The sequence below is a fragment of the Pollicipes pollicipes genome, unplaced genomic scaffold, assembly GCF_011947565.3.
Source record: "Pollicipes pollicipes isolate AB1234 unplaced genomic scaffold, Ppol_2.1 Scaffold_4740;HRSCAF=5597_pilon_pilon_pilon, whole genome shotgun sequence".
Lineage (NCBI taxonomy): Eukaryota > Metazoa > Arthropoda > Thecostraca > Pollicipedomorpha > Pollicipedidae > Pollicipes > Pollicipes pollicipes.
In genome coordinates, this window is record NW_023596545.1 from 37,593,706 (window position 1) to 37,618,511 (window position 24,806).

A 24,806-nucleotide genomic window follows, 5' to 3' on the forward strand; every position below is an offset into this window, starting at 1 on the left:
GTGATACATCGACCGTAACAGGGATACACCTGCCGTGACAGTGATACACCGGTCGCAACAGTAATACATCGGCCGTGATACGGCGGACGTAGCCGCGACACTCGAGCCGGCCGGGCGGACACGCAAGGCCGCGCGCGATATATGAGTCGGCGACGGAGCCGCCGCCGCAGCCGGAGGTCTCTCTAGCCGTGACGCAGCGCCTGCTTCCCCGCCCCTCGCCCACGGCCCGGAGGACTGAGGAGCTGCGGGGGCTCGCGAGCACCTGCTCTGAGCGGACGTCAAACTCTCGGCAGACACAGCCACGCCCGCTCAGGACATTAGGCCACGCTTGCTCACGACACGAGGCCGCGCACGCTCAGGACGTCAGGCTGCGCCCGCTTAGGACACAAGGCCACGCATGCCCAGGACACTAGACTACTTCCGCTGAGGACACTACGCCTCGCCCGCTGAGGACACTAGGCCACGCCTGCGCAGAACATCAGGCCACACCCGCGCAGGACACAAGGCCACGCCCGCTCAGAACACTAGGCCACTCACGCCCCGGGCACTAGGCCACGCCCGCTCTGGACACGATGCCGCGCCCGCTCAGGACACTAAGCCACGCCTGCGCGGGACACTGGGCCACGCACGCTCAAGGCTTGGTGTGCTCCGTGACGTTTGTATGTTTAGGCTGTTTGCGTCCTGCTGTCGCCCGGCGTTGTCTCATAGTAATTCCGAACGGGACAGCAGAACACACTACGGAGTGTCACGTGATGCTGCCGACATTCGGCTACGCTCAGGGAGTGCACTTGTGTTGTGTTCAATGCACTATCTCGTTACATTCTACATGTCAACATCGTCCTCCACGATTGCTCGTGGGAACGGTTGTTTTTGGCGACCTGGCGCGAAGCCTTTATAATGATGTTTTACCGTTCGGCCGCTAGGTGGTGGCTGGCTCTCGAGCGATGCACGACAGTTTGAATGGTCGGAGTAGGTCAGCCGGTAAAAGGTGTCAGTTATCAAGGTCTTTTAGTCAGCGTGCATGCTATATTTGACATCCCTCAATTCGAAGAAGTGACCTGCAATGTGCAAACTTGATGGGACCAGCCAAAACTTCGTTTTAATTTTAGACGAGAAACTAAACGGCAAGCATGCGAGCAGTCCGTCAATCACAGGGCTCTATCCGTGCCGTGTTCCTCCTTCGCCTCTTATTCTGAATCTTTGCACCATACCGCCCTACCGGAAGCATGCTGCTGCTGTGAGCCGTGAGCCGACCTCACGGCTGCCCTGGTAGAAGTCCCGCCGGAGCACCCGCGTATATCCCGAATATGGGGGGGGGAGGGGGGGCGGGATTCGAACGGGGGGGGGGGGGGGGGCTGTCAGCGGAGATCTTCCGATGGCGGAAATATTACGCCATCAATTACCTTTCCCTTCATCGCCTGGCTCTGAACTGGTTACGGCGGAAAGAGGAAGCGGAAAGAGCTCCAACCAAACCAGACTGAAAGCAGGGCTCTTCCTGATTGTCATTTCTTATCATGTCGTGGTCGCACTGTGACCACACCACCATGGTGGCGCACCGGCGGCGTCTGCCGTTCACATGCGGCGGCCGCCGGCGCCTGCTCGAGGCGTGTACCCCCCCCCCCCTGGTGCAGCGGGGAATGGATGGGGTCCGGTCAAGCGCTCACCTCAGTATCGGGTGGTCGGCCGGTGACGTGCGCCCTCCTTGCCGCAGAGATCGGTAGTCGGCCGGGTGACGTGCGCCGCTCTTTGCCGCAGAGATCGATGGTCAGGCTCCTTGACGTGCGCCAGACCCTGCCGCAGGTGCTCGGGCCGGCCGTCGCTGCTCGTTTCCTGCTGCTGGAAGCCCCCAGGCCGAACGCCTGGGCGACCCGGCGTGCTGTACGTGCGCGTTCCGCGTGCGTGCGCCCGTGAGTAGTACCGACGCCGGATGGGTGGGTCGGCCCCGCCGGCCGACCCCGCCGGGAGCGTGACCCTGTGGGACGCTCGTCGCGCCGGGCAGGGCGGGGCTGGGTCGTGGGAACGCGGTGTGTAAGGTAAGGTTAGGTCAGTACGCGGGCAGAACAAGCTTTGGAACTGGGCTGTGTGGAACATGCTGGATGGTCGGACTGAAGCACTAAAGCTAAGGTGTGATGGGAGCGTTAGGCTGACCTGACGTGCTGAAACTACGTGGTGATGTGGTAGTCGGTCGCACTTTCCCCTTCCTTTCGGGTGACTTTCGCCCACTTGTTTGGGAGTTTAGGAGTATGGGACACATTAAGTTATGGTGCTATGGTACCTGCTTTGGTACCCCGTAGCTATTGCATACTTACACTTTTTGGACTTTCGTCATTGATGTTCCCATCTCTTTAGTATAGCTTTATTGTGATTGTTTTTTTTTTAGCGTTCTGGGCAGTTTTCCTCCTTGTTGCGCGAAATTTCTGCCGTGTTTGATAACGTTTCTTCCAAGTCTCACCTTTGGTCTGTTGGCCAGACGAACCTATCTTATTTGATTCTACCGGGACACCAGCCAAACGTTTTCCCAGTCCCACCACGGCTGTTCTCGGGCGGCTCTCCCCTGTCCCCGCGTCCCTCCTTTCCCGCACGCCGACCCACCGCCGTTCCTCACGTTCCACATCGGTATCCCCACCGTGTCCCGTATTACGTGCGGCCATCACATGCCATGTGGCGTGCCCCCACCGGCGACGGTGCCGACACTATCGATCAAACCCGACGGCGCGCCGACGGCACCGGGCCGCACCCGAACCCGGCTGCCGGCCAGACCCGCCGACGCCGCCGCCCGCTCTGCGGTCTGTCTGAGGGTCCGGAACGCCGCGAGGGCCGGCTGGCGGCGCACCTGTGGCCATTGTGCGGCTTTGTGTGGCTGTTAGTGGTGGCGTGACGACAGCGGTGTGGCGGCTCTCGGGCACAGGCCCCGTGCGGCTTGGAGCGGCTCCTGCGGCGGGCTTCCTGGGGTTGTTTCACCGGAGCACGTCGCTAGAGGAGCTTAGATCTGCGCCCCGCAAGCGCTCACCCAGCTAGCCACTCAGACAGGCTGTGTGTCGTTGATGTGGTCAATCAGTAAAGCCGGTCTGGCCAGTGCAGTGATCGGGTGAGTCGCTTGGCGCCTGCCCGGCCCGACCACTGACAGCCGTCTCCGGGAAGGTGAAGAGGTGACCCGGTACTGCTCCGAGGTACTGACGTCACAGCACGGCTACCTCAGCAACCCGGGCTACCCGCACTACTACCCGGGCGACCTCAACTGCTCGTGGCACATCCGGGTGGACGAGGGACAGCGGCTGCGGATCAGGGTACACGACCTGAGCGTCAGAGGTGAGCTGGGGTCCCATTGTGACGTCAGAGGTTGGCTGTCGGCTCCCATCGGAACGTCATAGATGAGTTGGGGCCCCACTGTGACGTCAGAGGGCGGCCTGCGTTCCATTGGGACGTCATGGGTGAACTGGAGTCCCATTGTGACGTTAGTGGTGAGCTGAGGCCCCACTGTGACGTCAGAGGTCAGCTGGTGTCCCATTGGAAAGTCATAGGTGAGCTGGGGTCCCTCTGTGACGTCAAGGGGAGTTGAGATTCCTACAAACGGGGTATCAAGGCAAAATCATAGGCGAACTGGAATCTGTGACTGGTTGAGCCCGCGCCTGTGTTTTGGTATAATTTAGTAGGGCTCGTGTCCTTTAAGTCGTTGGACGCCTGCTGCAAGGCTCCGACGGCGCCGCTGCGCCGCGGCGGGCGCCGTTTCACGTCCAGTGCCCCCCGCCCTGGCGCCGCGCTTCCAGCCCTATCGACCGGGTGACACGTGACGGCCGGCCGGGCGCGCCGCCGCCGTGCTGACGGGCGCCGGCGGCCGGCAGGGGTGCGGCAGGGCACCGCCGGCTGCACCGACTTCCTGCGCGTGGCCGAGGGCCGCCGCCTGCTGTCGCTCGACTGCGGTGACCTGGAGCGGCCGCTGGTGCTGACCTCGCGCGGCCCCGAGGTCACCGTCACGCTGTGGGGCGAGGGTCAGCCGCTGTACCCGCACAGAGGCACGCTCGTCCAGTACACCGGTGAGACAAGGCGGGCGGCGCCGCCCGCGGGACGCTCGCGGCCGCGCGGCGCCCGGCCGCGAGCGGGCACTGTGGTCTATTGGGGTCTGACTGCCCGGAGCTTCCGCTCGTCATGCTCGCCGCTCGGGTTCGTCATGCTCACCACTCGGGTTCGTCATACAATTGTTTTGCTATAGTGAAGTCTTTTTCGTCGTCGATTGTCTGCCCTTGGGCCTTGTCTGTGCGCAATTTCTGCGTCCGTTGCCTATGACGCGTGCGGAACTACGCGGCAATCTCGAGCCCACGTCGCAATACCTGTCTCCAGTCGTAATGACGGGCGTAGATGAGAGCCACCCTGTGTGCTTCCATCATTGCGACGTCCCAACATGGCTGAGAGAGTTGCCAAACCCCCCGCTCTGACCGGGCCGCCCCCCCCCCCCGCGTGCGCCGCTGACCCCGTCTGACCCGCCACCAGCCGTGGGCTGTCCGTCGCCGTCTCCGCCGCGGGACGGCTACAGTGTACACCGCAACGCCACCCACGCGCACTTCTCGTGCTGTGTCAACTTCGTGTTCGCCGACACGCTGAAGAAGGACCGGCTGCTGCGCTGCGTGGACGGACACGGCTGGAACGACTCGCTGCCGCGCCAGTGCATTGGTGAGGCCACGTCCGCCGGCGTCCACACGCACGGCGTCCACACGCACGGCGTCCACGCGCTCGGCGTCCACGCGCTCGGCGTCCACGCGCACGGCGGGAGGTGCCCAGACGCCGGCGATCGATACTGCTGACTCGTTGAGTTTGGGGATGCTGATCGCTCGTCGGACGGTGCATATCTGTCCATGTATATGTAGGCAAACAGAACAGAGTTATGCGCATGCATTTGCCGTGGACTCTGACCATTAGCAATGTGTGCCGCGACAGACTGACATTCTTGCACGCAGAGAAAATATTTAAGTTTTTGAAGTTTGTTCGTGTTGTGACCGATGTCTTCACATTGACGGCATTCTTCGTCTGGTAGGAGATGCTTCTAGCATTTCTTCATTTTTATCGGATGTCAGGACATTGATGAGGCTGTTCTTTTTTATAGCAGACCTCCCCTACCCCATTTTCTCCCGCATTGATGGTCCGCAGGCTGCAAGTTTATGTAAATCGACGGTGCTTCGGACGATGCCGATGTCACTGCATCGTCAACTGACGACGCGGATAGCCCATGTCCGGACACCGGCTGTGCCGCTCGGGCAGCAGTTGTCCAGGTATTGATGTCACTGTTGTGACGGCAGATGTCCGGATATTGATGGAGTTTGCGAACGCCACGGTGCGTCGCATTCTGGAGCAGAATCTGGTGACGCCGCGGCCGGAGGTTCGACCGGTACTGCAGCGCGGCGGCAGCATGTTCGTCGGTGAGATACTCGGCCAGTCGCCGGCGGGAAGGTCCCAGTCCCGGCCGGCCACCGGTGGAAGGGCCCCAGTCCCGGCCGGCCGCCGGTGGAAGGGCCCCAGTCTCGGCCAGCCGCCGGCGGGAGCCCCGGTCTCAGCCAGCCGCCGGCGGGGGCCCCGGTCTCAGCCAGCCGCCGGCGGGAGGGCCCCAGTCCCGGCCGGCCACCGGCGGGAGGGCCCAGTCCCGGCCGGCCACCGTTGGGAGAGCCCAGTCCCGGCCGGCTCCAGCGGACGGTCCGCGCCGGTGATCCAGTGACTGGTCGCGGCGTGGTCAGGCCGGCCACCAGCCTGGCGGCGGCCGCCTCTCACTCAGCCGTCCCCACCAGGCTCGCACCCGTAACCGGCCGCCAGAGTCCAGCCATCCCATGCAGTCACACGCCTGACTTCGATGCGAGACGCCACCCGTGTTCCGTGGAGGCACAGGCCGTCCGCCGCCCGCCGCGTAGCTCAGGGGCGTACCGGCTACCGCTTCACTGGTACTTACACGAGCGGTCCATACATGCTGGTATTGGTGGATAGAAATACGCTGTTCTATTCACATTCACTTCCTGCGAGGACGATCGTGTATCCTCTCTGCTTTCAATGTTTTAGCCACGCTCTTAGCAGGGCTTCCACGAACCAACCAGGTCGATAAGCAATGCCTTTTACGTTGGTATTCTGGTCGTTTCAGATACCATTCTTCCAAGCATTATTATGGTCGTCTTGATACTCGGCAACTGCGTAATTGTTGCGATTATAATGAAATATAGGAAGCGGTAAGTTGACAACAGCTTCGTGCATGCCCGTCTTTGTTGGTGTTGCTCACGTTTTAGTAATGCACGCTTCGAAAGCTAATCAGTGTCCATGTGTACGACTGGGATGCCCGGGACAACTCACGGCAATTCACATCGGTAGAGGGCATTACTGACACCCATCACGGCTCTAACCGGCAGAGGGGCCGGCCGCCAGGTCACGTCATGCGCGCGTGTCGCGTGTCAGCCAGCACGCGACCAGCTTCACCCACGGCTACTAGGGCACATGGGCCGCCGCTGCTCACTTTTGGGGTCGTGCCGCGCCTTGCTGTGTTGTGCCGTTCTGTGCCGTGCTGTGCCCTGCTGTGTTGTGCTGTGCTGTCCCGTGCCTGCCATACTGTGCTGTGCTGTGCTGTGCTGTGCTGTGCTGTTCCGTGCTGTGTGCCGGCCCGGGCCGGGCCGGGGTGTCGCGCGAGACCTCTGACCTGGCGTGTGGCCAGCGGCCGGCTGCCGGCCGGGCCCGGCTCGTGTCCACGGGTCTTCCTGCTCCCTCTGCCCGCACCGGCAGCACCGCACCCCGCCCACCGGCGCCGCTCCCAGGTGGGTGGCGGCTGCCGGGCAGCGGGCACCGTTCGAACTTGGTCCGAGCATGACAACGTGTTTAGCACGGAGGCATCAGCAGCCCGGACGGGAATCACTGATCAGTCGTGGTAGCTGCAAAGGCAAATACTACGGCATCCCTCCTGCTCAGGTCCCACTCGACCATTGCTCGCGTCGTTACGTCATGTCGTCACGTTGCGTCACATGTGTTACATCATGGTTTCACGCCATGCAGAAGGATTTCGTGATCTGTCGCCGGATGTCACGTGTTAGACGGCTGCTGCGCGCTGGAGATGCGTGAGCGCGTGACTTTTGTGGCGGCGGTCGTGCCGTCGTGGCGTCCGCGTGAAGTGACCGTTGGACGGCCGACAGGGACCGACCGACCCCGCCCTCCCGCGAGCTGGTGGATCTCAGTGAGCCAGACCCGGACTCGGTGTAGCCGGGCCCGCCTCGACCCTGGCCCGCGCCTGGCCGCGCCACCTCACAGCCAGCCTGGGGGGCCGGCTGGCCAGCCCGGGGCTCTGCCCGGATGCCGGGTGGTGTGGCAGGACCGGAGACGGCAGCAGCCGGCGTCGCCGTGTGGCCGGCACGAGCCGCACCGCCCTGCGCCCACCCAGCGACCGACAGACGTCACGCACCAGCGGCGCTCCCCAGAGTTCCAGGGGAGCGCACTCACCACTGCCAGAACCGCGCCGCCGGGGACCACTGCGGCCAATCCGCTGTTCATGCGCCGGCGTATTTTCTGCGTTCATTAATTTATCTCGCGAGTTTTACGCACGCTTTAATGACCATTATCGTGTTATGTTATTTTATTGGTAGCGTTGAATCAACTGTGGTCGCTGCTTTGGGCTACGTTTAGATGAGTGTGAGACGCGGGCTTCTAGGTGGCAGCCGGCCGCGATGCAGATGCGTAGCCAGCACCGACGGTTGGCCCGAGATCGCCAGACACGGAGTCGCCTTGTGAGTGTCTGTGATGACCTGACCGCGCCGACCGAGCGGGCCGTGCCCTACCGCGGTCCCGCTGTATCTAGACTAGCCGTGGGCAGAGACGCGCCCGACGAGAACAGACTATTTTACCGAGGAGGTTGCCTTAGGGGTCGAGAGCTGTGTTCGGGCACTGCCATAGTGGTTGCGGATGGGCACTTTGTGCGATGTTTCGAGGGAGCATTCCCTTAAATCTCGGTGTTCTAAATAGACATGAATCTACGTTATAATTACGTACGTGGAAACGCGTCAGTTCCTGTTCCGCTTTGCGCCCCAAATCATGACATGTTCTTAGTTTAGCCCGTGCCTAGCGAGGATATCCGTGCTTTACGTCCCTGTCGATGCGTTGTGTTTGGAATCTAGACGTGCACGCCAGGAAAATGCTTGAAGGCTGTCAGCCCGGGTCTCGTAATGAAATCGTGGCAACAGAGATAGCGTTCAGAGAATTACAAGCTGACTAAATCAGCGTCAAACCCTTCCCCTCCGTGCCGCACAAGGGTTCGGTTTTGTTTCATTGATTGCAAGAAATTGCAGACGCTGGTATCGAATCTTTCGACCACGAGTCACGGTTGATAGCACTCGTTTTCTCTGTCAACATGGCTGCTCCTGTGTAGCAGGCCGCAGATTTCACAAAACTAGCCAGGCCTTTGTAAATTGACTCCATGGTGTCGTGGTTGCGGTCCTTTTTTGATGTACAAAGTCTGACTTAAAGTCGACAGTTTTCGGTCATCACCACGGACGTCCGCGGTATCCGTACAAAGCGCTGCACCGCTAACGAGATAGGTTTCGGGCAATGTGACTGGTTATTGTTGCGGACGGTGTGGGGCTTACGCTATTGGTGGCGGAGCCGCGAGTGGGATACACCCGCCCTTTCCCCTTCTCCCGTCTTACTGTGGCCAATGCCGTCAACCGTAGCGACCGACCGCGGTGCTGCAGCCCGTGGGTGTGGGTCTGTGCCCCTCGTCCCCCCATCGGCTGTCTGTGGCGGCCATCACGGGGCATTGGCCGCCAATGAACGGCATATCTGCGTCGGTGATACCTGACCTGCGTGACATTACCCTGGCACCGCGGCGAGCCGAGGTCGAGGGCCGCTCGGGGCGGCCTGGCTCTGCGTCCGCCCGCGGCGTATCGCGACCTGGGGTATCGCACTCGTATTTTTGTATGGGTGGAGTGTTCATCCGGATGGAGGCGAATACACGTACATGAGGCGGCTGGCGTCTCCGGGCCGGCCACGGCGCCCGCAGCGGGTCCCGCTGAGACTGCGTCAAGCACAGCTCGACGAGACCGCTATGCTCGCCGCTCCGTCGACAAGCGTAGCGGAGCGGCGAGCCTGAAACGCCCGCAGAGCACGCTCGCCTCCGTCTCAAAGGTCGGAGGTCATAGTCTCTGGCTCCTTCTCTGAGTCAACCTTGACCTCCGGAACTGAGTCGGAGCTTGGCCTCCGGACGAGGCGTTGTGACACCGGCGGTGCATACCCAGTCACTCGCGACAGCGCTCGTCCCGGGCCGACTTAGGTTGTCCCGGATGCGGGTGTCCCCCTAGCCAGGTGGTAGGTCTGGCTGGTTCTTGCATCGCATCCCACGGAGCGGCCGTGTTTGACCTGTCCTGGGGTGTGCTGTGTTGTATGTTCAGCGGAGGTCAAAACTTGGTGGGCTCATGCAGAGGCCATTTGTGCTTTTATTGGAGGACACCAGCGACGACCGACTTCGACAAATTGTATCGTTCGTTTGATGCTCATGTTCATTGTGAGAGAAGTTGACTTTAAAAGGAATTAAAAGGATATTCCGAAAAGATCCTATGTACAGACATCTTGTACACCTTACCAGCGAGATAATAATGAGCCCTTTCATTAATTTCATCAACAAATTCCTATTTTCTGTTAAAATGTGCTGGAAATGTCGGCGCGACATTTGACTCGGACAATGCTGTTTTTACACTTACCTGCATCATTAGAACAGGCGCGCCGGCATGCATTTTACACGAGGCATGTCAGCTGACCAGACGTTGGTCAGCACGTGTTTGGACAAGTCGTTAATCGGATCACTTGGGAGAGTTCACACTCCCGCCCGCCGCTGGCTAGCCTCTGAGTGTTGGTGATGATATTAAGTGTCAAGGGGTGCATGCTGCATGGCCATTCCGCGGCCTCCAGAACTCAGTTGCATGCTTCTCAGAACTTCCAGTTCATTCTCACCACGCGCTTAGATTTGCATGGCTACACTTTCGGACGGATGTAAATACCGCTGAAGTCGACGTGGAAAGGAATGGCGAGTATGCGAACAGTGTCAATGCGAGTCCCGACTCTCGACTCAAACGCCGGGAAATGGAGCGACGAAGCAAGTAACGCGGTCAGCCTATGGCATAATTGGGTCAGAACACGCCCACCAGTCAAACGCTTGTCACACGTAGCGCTGTGGCACGTACCGGTCCGGTGGTTAGTCTGTGGGCGTGAGGGACGGTGTATCCTATCGCGCCCTCTCCAGCTTTACCGATCGGCTTGTTCCTCTGGAGTTATTCTCGCTGCCGACACCCCCACCAATCAAGACGGTGTTGAAGCCGGCCACACTCTAAGCCGACGTCCGTACAAAAAAAACGACTGGTAAGCGATAGAAAAGATGTATTGGAATACAATGATTACGTCGCATCTAGCCAGCCAGTGATAGCTTCCATGATCTACGGCCGGGCTGCCCGCCCTCCACGCCACATTAAAAATAGCTGCACAGTGCATAATCTCCCCGTGCCCACACACTTCGTCCCACATCCGGACCGGGTTACACGCCTCCAACCACCAATCAACGCGGAAATCGAGTGGAATCTGGTACTGCCGGCGTCTCGCGGCGTCGTCACGGGGCAGACGGTGCGGACTTCCGCCAGATGGCGTGCGGGACGCCAGGTGTTGCTGGGAGCGGCCTGCCGTCCCGGAGTGGGCGGAGCGGCCGCGGCGCCGCCCGCTACAGGTCCGTGTCGTACCAGGCGGCCACCTGCGGCACGGCCGGCGCGCGCGGTCACGGCACCGTCGTACGGCACGTCCACCCTCCGCCGACGCGCGGCCACACTCGCGGCAGCACATCATGAACAGGCATCTGGTGGTCCGGTCACCGGGTGCGGGCGGGCGACGCCGCCCCAGGTAATACGTGGCTGACCCCGGGCCCGGTTGTCCTCGCTGCAGAAAGCGCGAACATCGCTCGATCCCAACCGGCCATTATATACACCGGTACACTGTCATGCTGCTTTACGATCTAAGTCAAGTGTCGCACCTGGTCACTGTCCCAAGAAACTTTATCGCACCAATTTGCTGCACCAATGACGATTTGCTGGGACAGCACTGATCTGCACAGCACGTATGGGTCGGTGCTGTCCCTATGCCCGTGTCACAGCCGGCCATATCCGTGTCGGACGAAGCGCAACCGTGCGGATGTTCCTCTGTCTGTGCACCCCCGTCGTACATACCTGACGTCCGAGAGCACTGGGCGCCCTGTGCGACAGTCGTCCACGTGACAGCCGGCCACCCCTGACCGCAGGCCGTTGTCGGCCAATGTCGTAACCAGCTGTCGTCTTTGTGACCGTACCTGTCATCACCGGGGCTTCTAACGCACCCCGCCACCGTCAGCCAGGCTTCCCTACAGTGCCGGCCGTGCCGCGTCCGGCCCGGCGGCCACCCCCACCCACCTGGTTGTTGTCGCGCGGCGGCTGCGGCGGCAGGTCGGCCATGTTGTCGAAGGCCATGTCGGGCGGCCCGGAGCCGGGCGCCGGCACGCCCACCGGGTCGAGCGGGCCGTAGTTGGAGCCGGGGCCGGCCGAGCCCAGCTCCAGGCCCTCCATCGAGGCCACCGGCACCGGGTCATAGCCTGCCGGGGCCGGCGGGGCGCCGCGTCACACGCCAGACGACAGCCCACAGACAGCGGCAGCAGACGGCAGACAGACGGAGCACACACGACAGACAGTGGGTGGCAGACAGACGGCCGACAGCAGGGCTGTCGGACGTTCGGACTTGCCACAGCTGATTCCCATAATTTCAATATTAGATGGAGGACTAACATCCGGAGGAAATCATTCCTCCATATTGCACCCCTTATTTCACGTCTCTCCTGTCTCCACTCTTCAATGACTAATTCTGATTGCGGGACATACACCTTATCAAGCGCGGTAAGAAGACTTGAAGAGTTCTAAATAGCAAAGGAAGACCAGTAGATACACCAGTACATGTCGCTAAGTGTGGTACGTAGACTTGAATTTTTACATTTTTAAAACTATTTCTACCAGCAGAAATAGTTTAAAATGATGGGTCTTAATCTTGTTTCGATGACCTTTCTGATCCTTAAAGGGAGTATTTCGCAAGTGAAGATAACAAAGCAAGCATCGGATATGATAAAATGAGCTCACTTTTAGCTGTTGCTACACTTTTCTAAGTGGAAAAGACAGCTCCAGACAGCACAACTCTGTTCAATAAATATGCTCTTCGCTGGGTCATGGTTTGGTTATGTTATCGTACTTTGCACAACATTGACTGAGAGCCACCTGATGGCTGTTATACCTGGAAATCGCGCTCACAAACACGAGATATGAACCCTTCGACCATTATATTTTTTGGCCTTGATCGCCGCATAGCTTGTGGAATGGTAGGATTTCAATGACGTTATTATGACTTCTCAAGTATCACAAGAATGCCAAGGCGACTTTGAAATACTCTTCGCGATAGACTTTCCCATTTTCGCGGGCGTGTAGCTCAGACACTAAAGGGGTTTAAGTCTTAAGAAGGGCATGATTATGAAGAGCACGGAAAGTTCTTCAAGATGGCGATTTCAGTTCAAAACCCCATATAAATGTGGAGCACTTCCCTTAAACGAAATGTGCGCCAAAGCGACACCAGTTCACGGAAGTCGCTTGAGTGACTCCGGTGAACGAGCGAGAGAGTGACAGCGTTTGAATGACATTATTATGACATCATGAATGCCAAGGTGGCTTTGAAATATTCTACCCGATACACCTTTCCCCATTTTCGCGGGCGAGTAACTCAAAAATGAAAGAGCTTAGGTCTAATGAAAGGCAGGATTGTGAACAGCATCGAAAGGTCTTCAAGATGGCTAGTTCAATGCAAACCCCCAAACAAATGTGGAAAACTCCCTTTAATTGAGCCGTCTCGCTGTCCTTTTAAGCTCCGGTCACCACCCTGACATCCCGGCACCAGCAACAGCCTGAACACCGACACCACCTCAAACTTCAGATCCCTGGGAGCGGCACCTAGCCGCACCTAAGAGGCTGCACGACCGGCGTCGCCGGAGGTCCCACAGCAGCAGCACCGGAGCTCTGCAGCTCAGTGCCGGCGGCCGTCTACTGACCCTGAGCGTACGGACCATGCCCGGAGCGGACACTGGGCGTGCCGGGGCCGTAGAGGCCGTCGTAGCCCTGCTCCTGCGCCAGCATGTCCTGCAGGTCGGGCGGCATGCCCAGGTCGCCGCCGTTCCACATGCCGCCGTCGTCGCGGATCAGCGAGTTGGTCAGCTCCATGGAGAGCCGCTTCTTGTAGTCCTGCGGCTTGTCCTCAGACATGCGGAACAACACCGCGGCCGCGTACGTCGCTGCAAAGGGAGGCGCGCTTGAGGTCTTCCGGGGGACGGTGGCGGCGGCGCTCGGAGGTGACGGTACTGCGTGACCGAGTGTCAGGCGACAGGGGGGCAGGACGGACTGACCGAACACACCACCCAAGAGACGCGGGCAGGTGGGACACGAACGTCGAAATCCGCGGCGAGCGACGATAGCATCGGCACACGCGGCACATCGGACCACGCCGGCAGCGGAACGGCAGGCACGCGTCCGCGGCCACTTCCGCGTCGAGCGACGCCGAGCGTTCGGTGGCGGTCGCGCCGCGCCCGGGCCAAGCGGGGTCTGTTCGCTCACCGACGCCCTCGTTGCGCGAGTGCAGCAGATCGGTGAGCGGCGCGGTGGCGCCCTCGCGCTCGATCATCTCGGCACCCTCCCGGTCGGCGGCCAGCTCGCACAGCACGCCGGCCGCCACGCGCTGGATGTTGTCGAACTCGTTGAACAGCAGCTGCCGGCGAGGGCAAGGCGGGGCGCCGGTCAGCGCCCGACACAGGAGGGTCGGGTCCACCAGTCGCCCGGGAGCCGGGCGCAGGGAGCGCTGATGCAGACATCACGTCACCCGCACACCAGGCGGGCCGCTGCGTGCGGCGCCGACGCCCCCTCCGCCGTGCAGCCGGTCAGGTCACCGGAGACCAATCACAGCGGCCGTCAGCGCGGCCTCCGTCGGCGCCGCGCCGCACCCCGCCGCCGCCGCTCACCTGCACGAAGATGGGAATGACGGACTGGGAGCGCAGCTCGGCGCGGTTGTGAGCCTCGCGCGCCAGGATGTGCAGCGCGCCGACGGTGCCCTCGACGATCTCCTCCATGCGCACGCCGTCGGTGTAGCCGGCGCCGCTGCCGCCGCTGGCCACCGAGGAGCGGCGCTGCGTGTCCTGGAAGGCGCGCACCAGCAGCTGCACCAGCCGACCGATGGTACCCTGCTCGCGCAGCGGGCCATGGTTGGCCGGACTCAGCGCCAGGTTACGGATCAGACCTGCCGACAGAGCCGAGAGTCCCGGGTCAGACGCAGAGGCGTGGGACGACGGCGGCCCGGGAGGGCCGGGGAGGGCTTTGGGTCAGACCTCCGGCGGCGGCGGCGGTGGCGGTGGTTCAGTCCGTTCATAACGTGGCGAGGAAGCCGTCGGCTCGCTCGTCCGATCAAACCATTGTAGCCATACGAGCCCCAAACCACGTGGCGTGAGCGCACCGACGGCGGTGATCGAGGCCTTTAGGACGCGCCGGCATCGATGGCCACTGCAGCTGGCACCAACGACGGCAACATCCGCAAACTGTGCCCAAAATACTCATCCCGCTCCCCCTCCCCGCCAACCGTTTCATCGGATCACGTGCGGTCTGCCGCCGCCGGCCTTCAGCAAAGGCCGCTCCGCCCGAGCACAGCACCCACCGACGACGGCCTTGATGAGCGGCCACCGGCTTGGCGGGTGCAGCAGCTTGCAGATGACCGGCAGGCCGTTGTTGAGCCGGACGGCGTTCTGCGCCATGTCGGCCTCCGGGTGGCGCGAGGTCAGGTGACGCAGCGCGCACACCGTCGGCTCCGTGATCTCCTCGCGGTCGCGCGCGCTGTAGATGGTGCTGATGAGGGCGTCGATGCTGCCCACCTGGCAGGCCACCACCTGGCCGGGCGGGGCGAGGGTCATCACGTCAGGTCGGGTCACGACCGTACGCGGTCACCGATGAGCGGAGGGGTCGCACGGCGGTGCCGGCGATACGCGGGGCTCTGCGAACGTCAACGGAGCGAACTGGCCCATTTTCGCCAAGTCCATCCATTAAGCGCTATCTACAACCCACGCAGCCGGCTCCACTGCATGTTGAGACGTATCCGTGCGCCTGCCCGAGGCTCTCCGGGCCGCACGGCAGGCCACGTAGGCACGCTCGCGCTGAACATCAGGTCGCAGCCGAGCGTCACGCAGCTGTCACGACCGGGCTGTGTCTGCTCAGGCGACGCTGTCCGGACAGCTAGGGACACCCGCTCTGCCGCGCTGGACGACCTCCAAGTCGGCCTCGCGCCGCGGTATACCTTGTTGCACTGCATACCTTGTTGCGCTGGTTGTTGCAGGTCAGGTTGCTGAGGATGCCGGCCGAGCAGGTGACGACGTTGACGTCGGTGGCGCCCAGCAGCTGCACCAGGGAGCTGATCATGCCCTCCAGGCCGTCCTGCCGGCAGCCCAACAATGTTGGAACGAAGGATCGCTGCTGCAGTCATCGTGAAATTTGTTGAAAGGAGTGAAAAGTTGCGAGTAACTAAATGTTAGAATATTCTGAAACCTGAACCCATTTACTGCTACCCGGTCGAATGCATTTGATGAAATGCATTACTTCATCATACCACATCCAGCCATCCGGTGCAAACATATCGCAGCCAGCCGGTGCAAACGAGTTTCGAGGTATCATCAATATACGAAACGCAATAACTCAGGGAAATCTTAAACAATGCAGCAACCGCACCTTCCTATTTAAGTATCAGTTATGACACCCCGATCCAGACATTTGCCAAAGCTGGTAACATCCCTTTTGCCGCTGAGTTCGACGGCTCTACCCTGTAGCGCCACTAGGCTGGCAGTCGGAGACCTGACCAGGCTCGGCACGGCGTCCGGGCCAGCGCATCCGAGCCGCCGTCAGCGGTCGGCGAGCGTCGCCAGAAGGACAGCCCCTCCCGCATCTCTCCCCTCCCTTCACCGTAACCTCCGTAAGCTCTGCTGGCCGCTCGACGGCGCCTCCGTGAGCGTCTCCACCGGCCGCACCCGCCCGGTGCGCCGCTGACACCCCGTCAGTCGGCCGCGAGCGCGCGGCGGACCGACCGCTGGCCGCTGAAACTGACCACTTTGGTGGCGGCGTCGGAGAGGTTGCGCAGCGTCCAGAGGCAGTTCTGGACGAGCCGCTGCGACTGGTGTCCCAGGTGCATGGCCATGGCCTGCACGCCGCCGGCCTCCACCACGGCCGGCTTGTTGGACGAGCAGACGGACAGCACCTGACGCCGGCACAGCGCACACTCAGGTCAGCTGGGTCCGGTTCCATCGGTGCGCTCGCCGCACGACATCGGTTCGCCTCTTCAAGTCGATCCGGCCACGGGGACGGGAGCCACGCGACTACACTGGTCCCAAGTACCGTGCATTCACGGCTGGTGACAATTTTACGTTCTTCCGAACGTGTGGCCACCGACGCTACACACAAACAGCTGACCTCCAGGGGGCGCGAGGCATGCGCCATTCAGTTCACACAAGACACAGTTACACCAAAGAACAGACCAGCAGGAATCAATTGTGTTGTCGAGGAATAAGACTATTTCTAGTGTCTTATCTATGTAAAGAATTGTGTTGTCGAGGAATACGTCTATTTCTAATGTCTTATCTATGTAAAGAAGAGACCAGAACGGGTATCGCGGACTCCGATCCCGCCTAGGGCTTGATACTGAACGGGAGTATCCACATTTGTGTGGGGTTTTGGACTGGGATAGCCATCTTGAAGATCATCCAGTACAGTTCACAGCCCTGCCCTTCTTATGGCCTAAAACCCCCTTAAATTCTGAGCGACACCCTCGGGAAGTTGTGCATACTATTTTGGGGAGACCTTCAAGGTCACCTAGGCGCCCATGCTGCGATTGCAACGTCATTCAAATCCTGTCATTTCCTTAGCTGCGGCGATCAAGGCCAAGACAAATTTAATAGGCTAGTCGTTCATATCTGGCGTTCGTGCGCACGATTTCCAGATATATCGGCCGTCCATTGGCTCTCAATTAATGTTATGCAAGGTACGGTGACGTGACCAAACAATGACATATTGAGAAGCATATCTACCAAGAAGAAAAATTGTGTTGTCTCGAACAGTGTTTTCCACTTAAAAGTATGCCAGTATAAATATAAATAAATTAAATTTCATCGTATCTGATGTCTGCTTCAAAATCTTCAAATATGGATCAGTCCCTTTAATCGTAGCTGCATGACGTGCGTGCGCAGCTATCCGTGCGCCGTTGACACCAGCCCCGCCGGCCGCGCGTGCGTACCTTGAGTACGCGCGAGGTGGTCCAGAGCAGCTTCTCGTACGTGAAGGTACGCATGATGCGCACCAGCTCCACGGGCCCCTGCGACGCCAGGATGATCAGTTTGCTCTCCTGGTTGCCGTAGGCCAGGATCTGCAGGCAGTCGGTGACGATGGCCAGGAACTTGACGTTGTTCCGCTGCAGGAGCGCCACCATCTTCTGCAGGCCGCCTGCCAGCCGGACGGCCGTCTTGGAGCCCTCCTGGTGCAGCAGCAGGTTGTGCAGCGTCGTGATGGCGTAGAACAGCACCGACTCCACCGGCGAGCTGGACCCAGAGCCAAAGTACGCCCGGTCAGTCGTGGCCGCCGGGTGCCGGGGCGTGGCACAGACAGGAGGCCAGCTTAAACGGTCGGCCGAGCATACGGACGGCAGCTGCGCAAGACAGAGCTCCTCAGTGACTACACTAGAGTGCGGATGAAAGCACGGAAGCCTCTTGCTTGCATAGCAGGTGGTCGTTGCCCCCCACCTCACCATCCTTTCGGCGGCGGCTCGGCGGCCCGTCTTTACTGGTGACAATCACCGGCGCCCCGGCACGACCACTCATGCGGCGGGCAGCACGCCACACGCAGCGTCCCTCAGAAGCAGCTCCGACGGGCCGCCACATCCACCACCGTCACAGACCACGCGGCCCTGCCGGCTCGCCAGACCCCACCAGCTCGCGAGGCGCCGCGGCGGCCCGCAGCGGGCGCCGTGTCGACCCGGCCGCCGCGGACAGCCCGCTGGTCCGAGCCTCCCACCGAGCGCCGCCGCCCTCCGGCGACGCCGGTCGGCTGGGTGGCGCTCACCGACCTGAGCAGCTTGACCAGCGCTGGGATGCCGCCGGACTTGAAGATGGACAGCAGGCCCTGGCGGTGGTGCGAGAGGTTGTGCAGCGCGCCCACCGCCACGCGTGTTGTCTCCAGGTCGTTGCTGTTGGAGAGCGCGCGCACCAGCGCGGCCACCATCTGCGGGCCGGCCAGGGCGGTCAGCGGACGCCGCGGCCGCGCGCTAAGTGACCCGCGGAAGGCTGGAGCGGCTGCTCATGACAACCAGTGCAGGCAGGTCACCAGTCTTAGAGGCGAAACTAGTCCCTAGCACGTAACCAGCGTGACAACGTCCAATGCCGGATTGCTGCCGATAGTATTAGTTACGGGGAAAACGCTTCGCACAAGAGATTCGGTGCACATAAAGGCCAAGCGCCCCAGTGTTGAGGACAGAACTTGGCGGGACGGCGCGAGCTCTGGCGGCGGGTCTGCACCATGGCGTGAGCCGCGTCTGCCAGCCACGTCGGACATTTCGGCACGCGGCCACCCGGACGGCTCCTACAGTCACGTGGTGTGAACAGTGCATGCTCGAGCAGGCGCAGGTGAACATCATGTTTCCGTGCATTGATCTGATGCGTCGCGCAAGGCAATACGAGGCGTATTTTTCACGTTTTAGAAGAGACAGCCAACACGTGGTGCACTGCTTTCTGGCATGCGATGTGCATGTCCTGAATGCATTCAAGCTGACAGCTTGAATGCATTCAGGACAACAGTGTCAAGCTAAGACACATTAGAGATCAAAACAAGGATGCTAAAAACAACAATCACACAGGCTGTTATACAACTAAACCCTTCATTTCAGAATAAATGTTATTCTCCGTGAATAAATGCCATGTGAAAATTGCCACTAAATGTTGGTAGCCATCTTTTATCAGCAGGTATCATGCAATCACTATCTGCGACCATCATGTGGAACTTAATTGCATAACTCAAGAACCACATAATATATGACAACAAACAATAATCAGCATCAAGAGCGGCATGATTTCTGGTGCAAGGCGAAGACAGCATTGCTTCAGTCATGCCTTCCATGGTCACTTCAGTGCTGAGTTCCGGAAGGTGCTTTGACATCGCATTCCAATATTTCGTGCACCAGCACATATATGATAGGCATTACCTGATTAAAGCCCTGTAGCCGGAGGAGAGGCAAAGCAAAAACAAATGTCAAAGGATCCTAAAACATAGTTTGGCATTTAGCTTGACTAAAAGATGCCAAGATCTGTGATATCTACCAGACGCGTTTCCATACGAAACCGCCGTCATCATCTTGGAAGCAAAATTGCCTCATCATCTTGAGACATATTCAACGTCATAAGTCCGCTCACACATTTGACAGCCACGTTACAAACGACGCACACATCAGCTAGCAAGAGCACGGCATCGGCCATCGAACTGCCAACGAGTAATAACCCGTCCATGGTGATCCGTACACGTGGGCTGTGGACTGGCTGCACTTAGGGCCATCAGCCGACCAAGCCGGCCACCTCTGGGAAGCCGCTGCACCGCCGGCACGCCGGGAGAGCCGGCGCGGGAGCCTCGGCGCCCGGCCGGTACGCGGCGCCCGCGTCCCCCGCACGCACCTGCGGCGAGTTCATGATGGCGTGACGCGAGGCCTCCTTCTTGCTCAGCTGATGCACCATCATGGCCGCCTGCGACACCACCACCTGGTCCTCGTCGTTCAGCAGCTTGATGAGCTCGGGGATGGCGCGGGTGGCCAGGTCGGCGTCGTCCTGGGGAGGCGGCGCGAACGTCAGCCCCCGGCGCCGGGGGTCGCCACCGAGCGGCGCACCGACACGGCACGTGGACGCAGCGGCCGGCGGCAGCCTCAGCATCGCACATGGCCCACCACGTACCGTCGCCGTCGCACAGGTCACGCACTCATCAACACGCCCGAAGGCTGCACGACGCCATAACCCGTGCACCGCAGTGATGCGCGACAAGCATTGATAAAGCGCAGCAGTTACCCAGCTCAACTCCTGGGGACCGGCTCGCATGGAGAGAATCTCCCAGTCCAGCCAGCGGCCACGGCGCCGACGGAGCGGACCGGCGCACCTGGTAGTTGATGAGGTTGACGACGGCGTGGCGGAGCATCTGGGAGGGCTCGGCCAGCCGCTGCACGGCCGTCGGCTGGCCACGCTCGAACTGCGTGCTGGGAATCTCCAGACCCTCGTCCAGCGTCTCCGGGAACATGGCGGCGCGCACGCGCTGCGAGCGCGTCTGGCTCAGCGCCTGGTTCATCTCTGCGGAGTCAGAGGCGGCGGCGTCACGGCCTGGTGGTGGCAGCGGACCGCCGCCGCCCATCCACACACCGGCCGTCACACACAGGCAGCCCGAGTTCTAGCTGGCCTGCATCCACGGGCGGGGGCACGGCAGGCACGACTTCAGAAGCCCGGGCGGCGCACGCGGCCCTCCGGTACGGCACGCCAGGCGCGCCAGGGCAGTGCGAGCCGAGAGCGGCCCGGCGGCGACCCAAACGTACCGTCCACCTGACCCTGGCTGTAGCCGGCGTAGTTGGGATCATACAGCATGTCGGCCGTCTCCATGTCGTCCTCCTTGCCGGAGAGCGACGGCGCCTGGGTGGTGGCACCCGAGTTGATGCCCGAGTCGCCGGCGCCGCCCATGTAGCCGCCCTGCTGCCACATCTTGACATGTTCACTGCCGCCGCCCTCGGCTGACTGGCGCCCTGCAGCCCAGCCACGTGCTCTGTCACACACCACACATGCATGCCCTCATACCCTGGGCAAACACACAACCCAGGCTGAATGCAAAGCACAAGAGGAAACAGCCAGGAGTCCCATGTCTCTGACAAATCCTCATCCACATATTACATAGACATCTGGCTTAAGCCGTTATCAGAATGGAACCCTCATCTATCACATTACATAGTAGCTCATTTCATGTACCTCTGTTTTGACATAAAGGTATGACTAGTCATTGTTAAAGGTAATGACGATGTCAAAGCTTTAAGGCCTACAAATGATGCTGCAAACAATTCAAATCCCATGTATAACATCCATTAGCATTGGCTTTTAATGTGTGCCCTAAGCTATAAGTTGTGTTGGAAGCCAAGCAGACCAAACCACAGCCCAACAATATCCAGCATTGGTTCCTGAAACACATCAGTCTGATCCTAATTGGTGTAAATGTCATTCTACTGATGCAAACATGTTGCCTAACTGATACTTGCATACAGATCCAAGTATATGGTCTTTGCTCTGCATACAATTTAACACAAACTCACATGCAATAGGTCTCCAATGCTGCTATCTAGAAATATGACAACATAAATGCAGAGGCACTAGCTCTCAAATGCTGCTATCTAGAGACATGACAAACGTTTTTTTACTTGCACAGTGGTTCTACAGACACTTCCAACACATTACAAAAATTGTTGACACTCACCTGGGCGGGCCTGCTGAGGCATAAAGCTCATCTCCACTTCTTTAGAATACTGCTATGAACCTGTCACACACAAGTGAAGCAATATCAGTACACTATAAAACAGAACACTTTAAAATGAGCTGCAATGCTACTGATGTTGTAGATACTACTCACATCAGCAATTTGGTCATGTTTAGGAGGAAGTGTTTTGGCGAGACACTGATGGAATGTTGGGATTTCACAGTGTGTGTAATATTTTGGGCTACAGCATACTTCCGCCATGGTGGAATGTCCATTTCAAGGATGGACAATGCAAAATGGGTGACAATCTGCCACCTGAGACACCAACATACCAGTCTGCTAGATATGGCAGGCTCCCAAATAATGTACATCTGAAGACTGACCAGACCTACCAAGCAGAACAGGTGTTGCCAAGGTATGTCAAGCACAACACCAGAAATGTACCAAAATTCCAGCACACTAACCGGGCTAAAAGCAAGACACAAGTGCCTGGTTTTAGTGTTATTATGTCATAAATATTAGTTTTTGCATTATTTTGGTAGTTGTCACTACCTAGATCTATACATGCACCTGTTTTCAACCATAACCAATGGCATCAATCACAACTGCTTACATCCATATTCCATACCATAATTTTGCACAAGGAACTACTAAAGACCTGTTTTGTTGGCATCACTTGTGGCATCACTCACAACTGCATTTATCTATATTCCGTACCATAATTTTGGGCCAGGAACCACTAAAGGCCTGTTTTGTTTGTCCCATCTTGTCATCTCCTCCAGTGATCACAATTGCATGTAACTAGATTAGGGAAACAACCAGCAGTTTATGCCTGTCCATGGCATTATTACCTCTGAACCCACAAAATAATTTTAGGTCACTATAAATTATAAACACAGCAAAAAACATTCAGTTGGCAAAAACAGATTATGCTCTCCATGAATTTTGGTGCATTTGGTACATGGTTTCTGGGCAAAGGCATTACTGCCAACTCCCCTTTCCCACATAACCTAAATGGACCCACTTAAAGCCCACCTGGGTGACATGAACCTGTGATGACTGGTCACCACATGTTCTATGCTGGCACTTGAAGAGTTTGCATTGGACAGCAGATCACAGACTGGAAAATGCATGCATCAATGTGTTGGCCACATGCACTTGCCTGTAGGGCAATGCGCTGCAAGCTGATGGTCAGGCAAAGGACAAAATTGAAGTGGCATATTGGTATCCAAAGCCAATCATTTGCATGTAACACAAATGTATTGCAGATTTGAGGGGCATAGTCTTCTTTTAGGTTAGGGGCCAACCTTAAAAAAATCTGCAGCAATGCAACCATCAATACACTGCAACCAGAAACCAGTGTACTTTGCATTCAAGCCAGGAGAAATTGCAGTATTTTTTTTAATTATGTGAAAAAGTTAAGAGGAATTTCTGCCTTAAATCATCTTAATAACATAACAATTCCCAGAAGCATTAACTGCCTATGCATCAAAATTGGTGGACTGCGAACAGCATGCCCCGAACTTTGAGTGCTAAAATCTACAACATAGATGCTCTGCAATGTCAGTTACTACAATCCAGACTGGCATTTCTGGGTGGTCAGATCACATATGTTGTTTACAGTCTGGGCCACTCAAATACGCGCTGGCCCCACGCCGCTCTAACTTCGGGAGGAGAGTGGGCTAAATCCACATAGATGTCTGTTTACATATGCTGGGGGCATGTTGAGTCATTCTGCATAATTTAGCTCCACTCACACTTATTTTGAAAAACTGCCACTGATCGACTTACATCCTAAAATGGCTGGACATACATTCCTTATCACCCAGATGGCCAGTAATGCTATCCTGCCAGCCACCACCCTTACAAGACCACCCAACTGGCCAAATTTAGCACTATGCAACACTTACAGCTGGTGTTGGATGCACTGACATGGACACACCTTCCCAAGCCTGGTTGGTGGCGAAATCAAGAAACACCTTTCCACCTTACCCAGCCCTGGTTCGTGACAAAATTAGTTTGTAAGCCACCCAAGTCGTTAATACCTTGCATGAAAGGAGACAGAAGTACCGATGCCGATATGTGCTGCTCGGTGAGCCCCCACAGCTGGATAGCCTCGGGTCAAATCTGCCCCACTGAACACACGGAACACGCACGCGCCACTACCCCGGGAGCACCCGCTATAGACGTAATCCCGTTCGCTCCGCACGCAAAACACAACGAACACGGAAAATGGCTACTGAGCTCTTGACTATGATGTACTCGGTACGTGTGTAAGCCAGAAGATTTGCTGCACACAGCCAATCACAACATCATCTGCCAAATACAGCCAATCATAGTTCGGCAGAAAAGAACATGATCGAGCTGTACACACCATTCAAACACATTGAAGTTAACTCCCAAACACCAAGTTTTACGTTAATCTTATCTAGAACAACCGTGGTCGCCCGTTAGGCAGCGTTGTGTCAATGCAGGTCAACCTAGGTGCCGCAAGTGACTCATGCATCAAAGAATCATCGGCATACAAGGCCTTGTTAGCACCGTAGGTCCCCAGTCAGCACTGGCCGACAGAAAGCCGAGGATGACCCCAGATGGCCAATTAACATTTTGCTGGTGGGCCGCGGCAAGGCCACAGCCGGGCTGTCTGCAGAGGTCAGGTGGGTACCGATACCAGCTGGGCACGGACTGGGCAAGTATCAGGATGGCGGCGTGGACCAGGCAGGCCTGTGCTCGAGTTGGGACCTTGTCTGGCCCCAACTGGTATAGGCGCTGTACAGCAGCTGGGTGGAAGTCTGGTAGTATGGGGATGAGCCCGGCTGGACCGGGGGCAAGAAACCAGCGCAGCAGAACAGGACGCATGCCTGGCTCGAGGGGAACGCAGGCTGGGCTTTCACACGGCGTCAGCTGGGTTCTTTTGTCCAGATCGTCTGAGAATAGTTTCCAACGCGGCGCATTGTTGATATAAATTTGCTCGAAGAAGGCAAAAATTACTTGCATTACATTTGAAGTTTCGGTCGCTGATCTCATCGCCCAAAAGTGGCAGCTAGGTCCAGTGCTTCCAGGCCGTGCCCCCGGCATCGAGGCCACGTCCGAGCGCTGAGCACAAACCACGAAGAACGCTCCCTGTGCGACCCAAGTTGGCGGATAGACCCCGAGCGGCGCAGGCAGGGGACACAGGAGTACGTGCCCCACCTCTTTAGGCCC

General features: G+C 58.5%; 2 protein-coding genes across 3 annotated transcripts in view; one reads left to right on the forward strand and one right to left on the reverse strand.

Moving 5' to 3' along the window:
* LOC119098320 (cubilin) overlaps nt 1-7,766 on the forward strand; it is a 16,663-nt gene extending 8,897 nt beyond the window's left edge. The window contains exons 2-7 of the mRNA XM_037221242.1: nt 3,094-3,309; nt 3,843-4,034; nt 4,489-4,668; nt 5,292-5,411; nt 6,119-6,203; nt 7,152-7,766. Coding sequence (XP_037077137.1) covers nt 3,094-3,309; nt 3,843-4,034; nt 4,489-4,668; nt 5,292-5,411; nt 6,119-6,203; nt 7,152-7,218 — 860 coding nt within the window. The 3' untranslated portion in view covers nt 7,219-7,766. The remainder of the gene's footprint in view (nt 1-3,093; nt 3,310-3,842; nt 4,035-4,488; nt 4,669-5,291; nt 5,412-6,118; nt 6,204-7,151) is intronic.
* A 2,594-nt stretch (nt 7,767-10,360) lies between these two features.
* On the reverse strand, nt 10,361-23,810 carry LOC119099061 (armadillo segment polarity protein). Of its 2 annotated transcripts, XM_037222112.1 has the most exons (16): nt 23,648-23,810; nt 21,603-21,662; nt 20,680-20,883; nt 20,253-20,440; nt 19,781-19,930; nt 19,318-19,329; nt 18,187-18,341; nt 17,362-17,662; nt 16,180-16,329; nt 15,396-15,515; nt 14,746-14,974; nt 14,060-14,334; nt 13,659-13,809; nt 13,100-13,339; nt 11,430-11,608; nt 10,361-10,741 (listed from the first exon to the last, which is right to left on the reverse strand). In XM_037222112.1, exons 2-16 carry the CDS (start codon nt 21,631-21,633, stop codon nt 10,712-10,714), a joined length of 2,415 nt encoding a protein of 804 aa, XP_037078007.1. In that variant the 5' UTR covers nt 21,634-21,662; nt 23,648-23,810; the 3' UTR covers nt 10,361-10,711. The 2 variants fall into 2 exon arrangements, with proteins under 2 accessions (XP_037078007.1, XP_037078008.1); XM_037222113.1 differs by lacking the exon at nt 19,318-19,329.
* Between the last annotated feature and the right edge of the window lie 996 nt (nt 23,811-24,806).

Bases quoted from the DNA above. Each gene is read 5' to 3' on its own strand.
- LOC119099061 (XM_037222112.1), bottom strand. From the start codon at position 21,633: ATGAGCTTTATGCCTCAGCAGGCCCGCCCAG. The intron at 20,884-21,602 runs GTGAGTGTCAAC...GCTGGGCTGCAG, and splicing joins GCCTCAGCAGGCCCGCCCAG to GGCGCCAGTCAGCCGAGGGC. The intron at 15,516-16,179 runs GTCAGTTTCAGC...GGCTGCCGGCAG, and splicing joins CCGACGCCGCCACCAAAGTG to GACGGCCTGGAGGGCATGAT.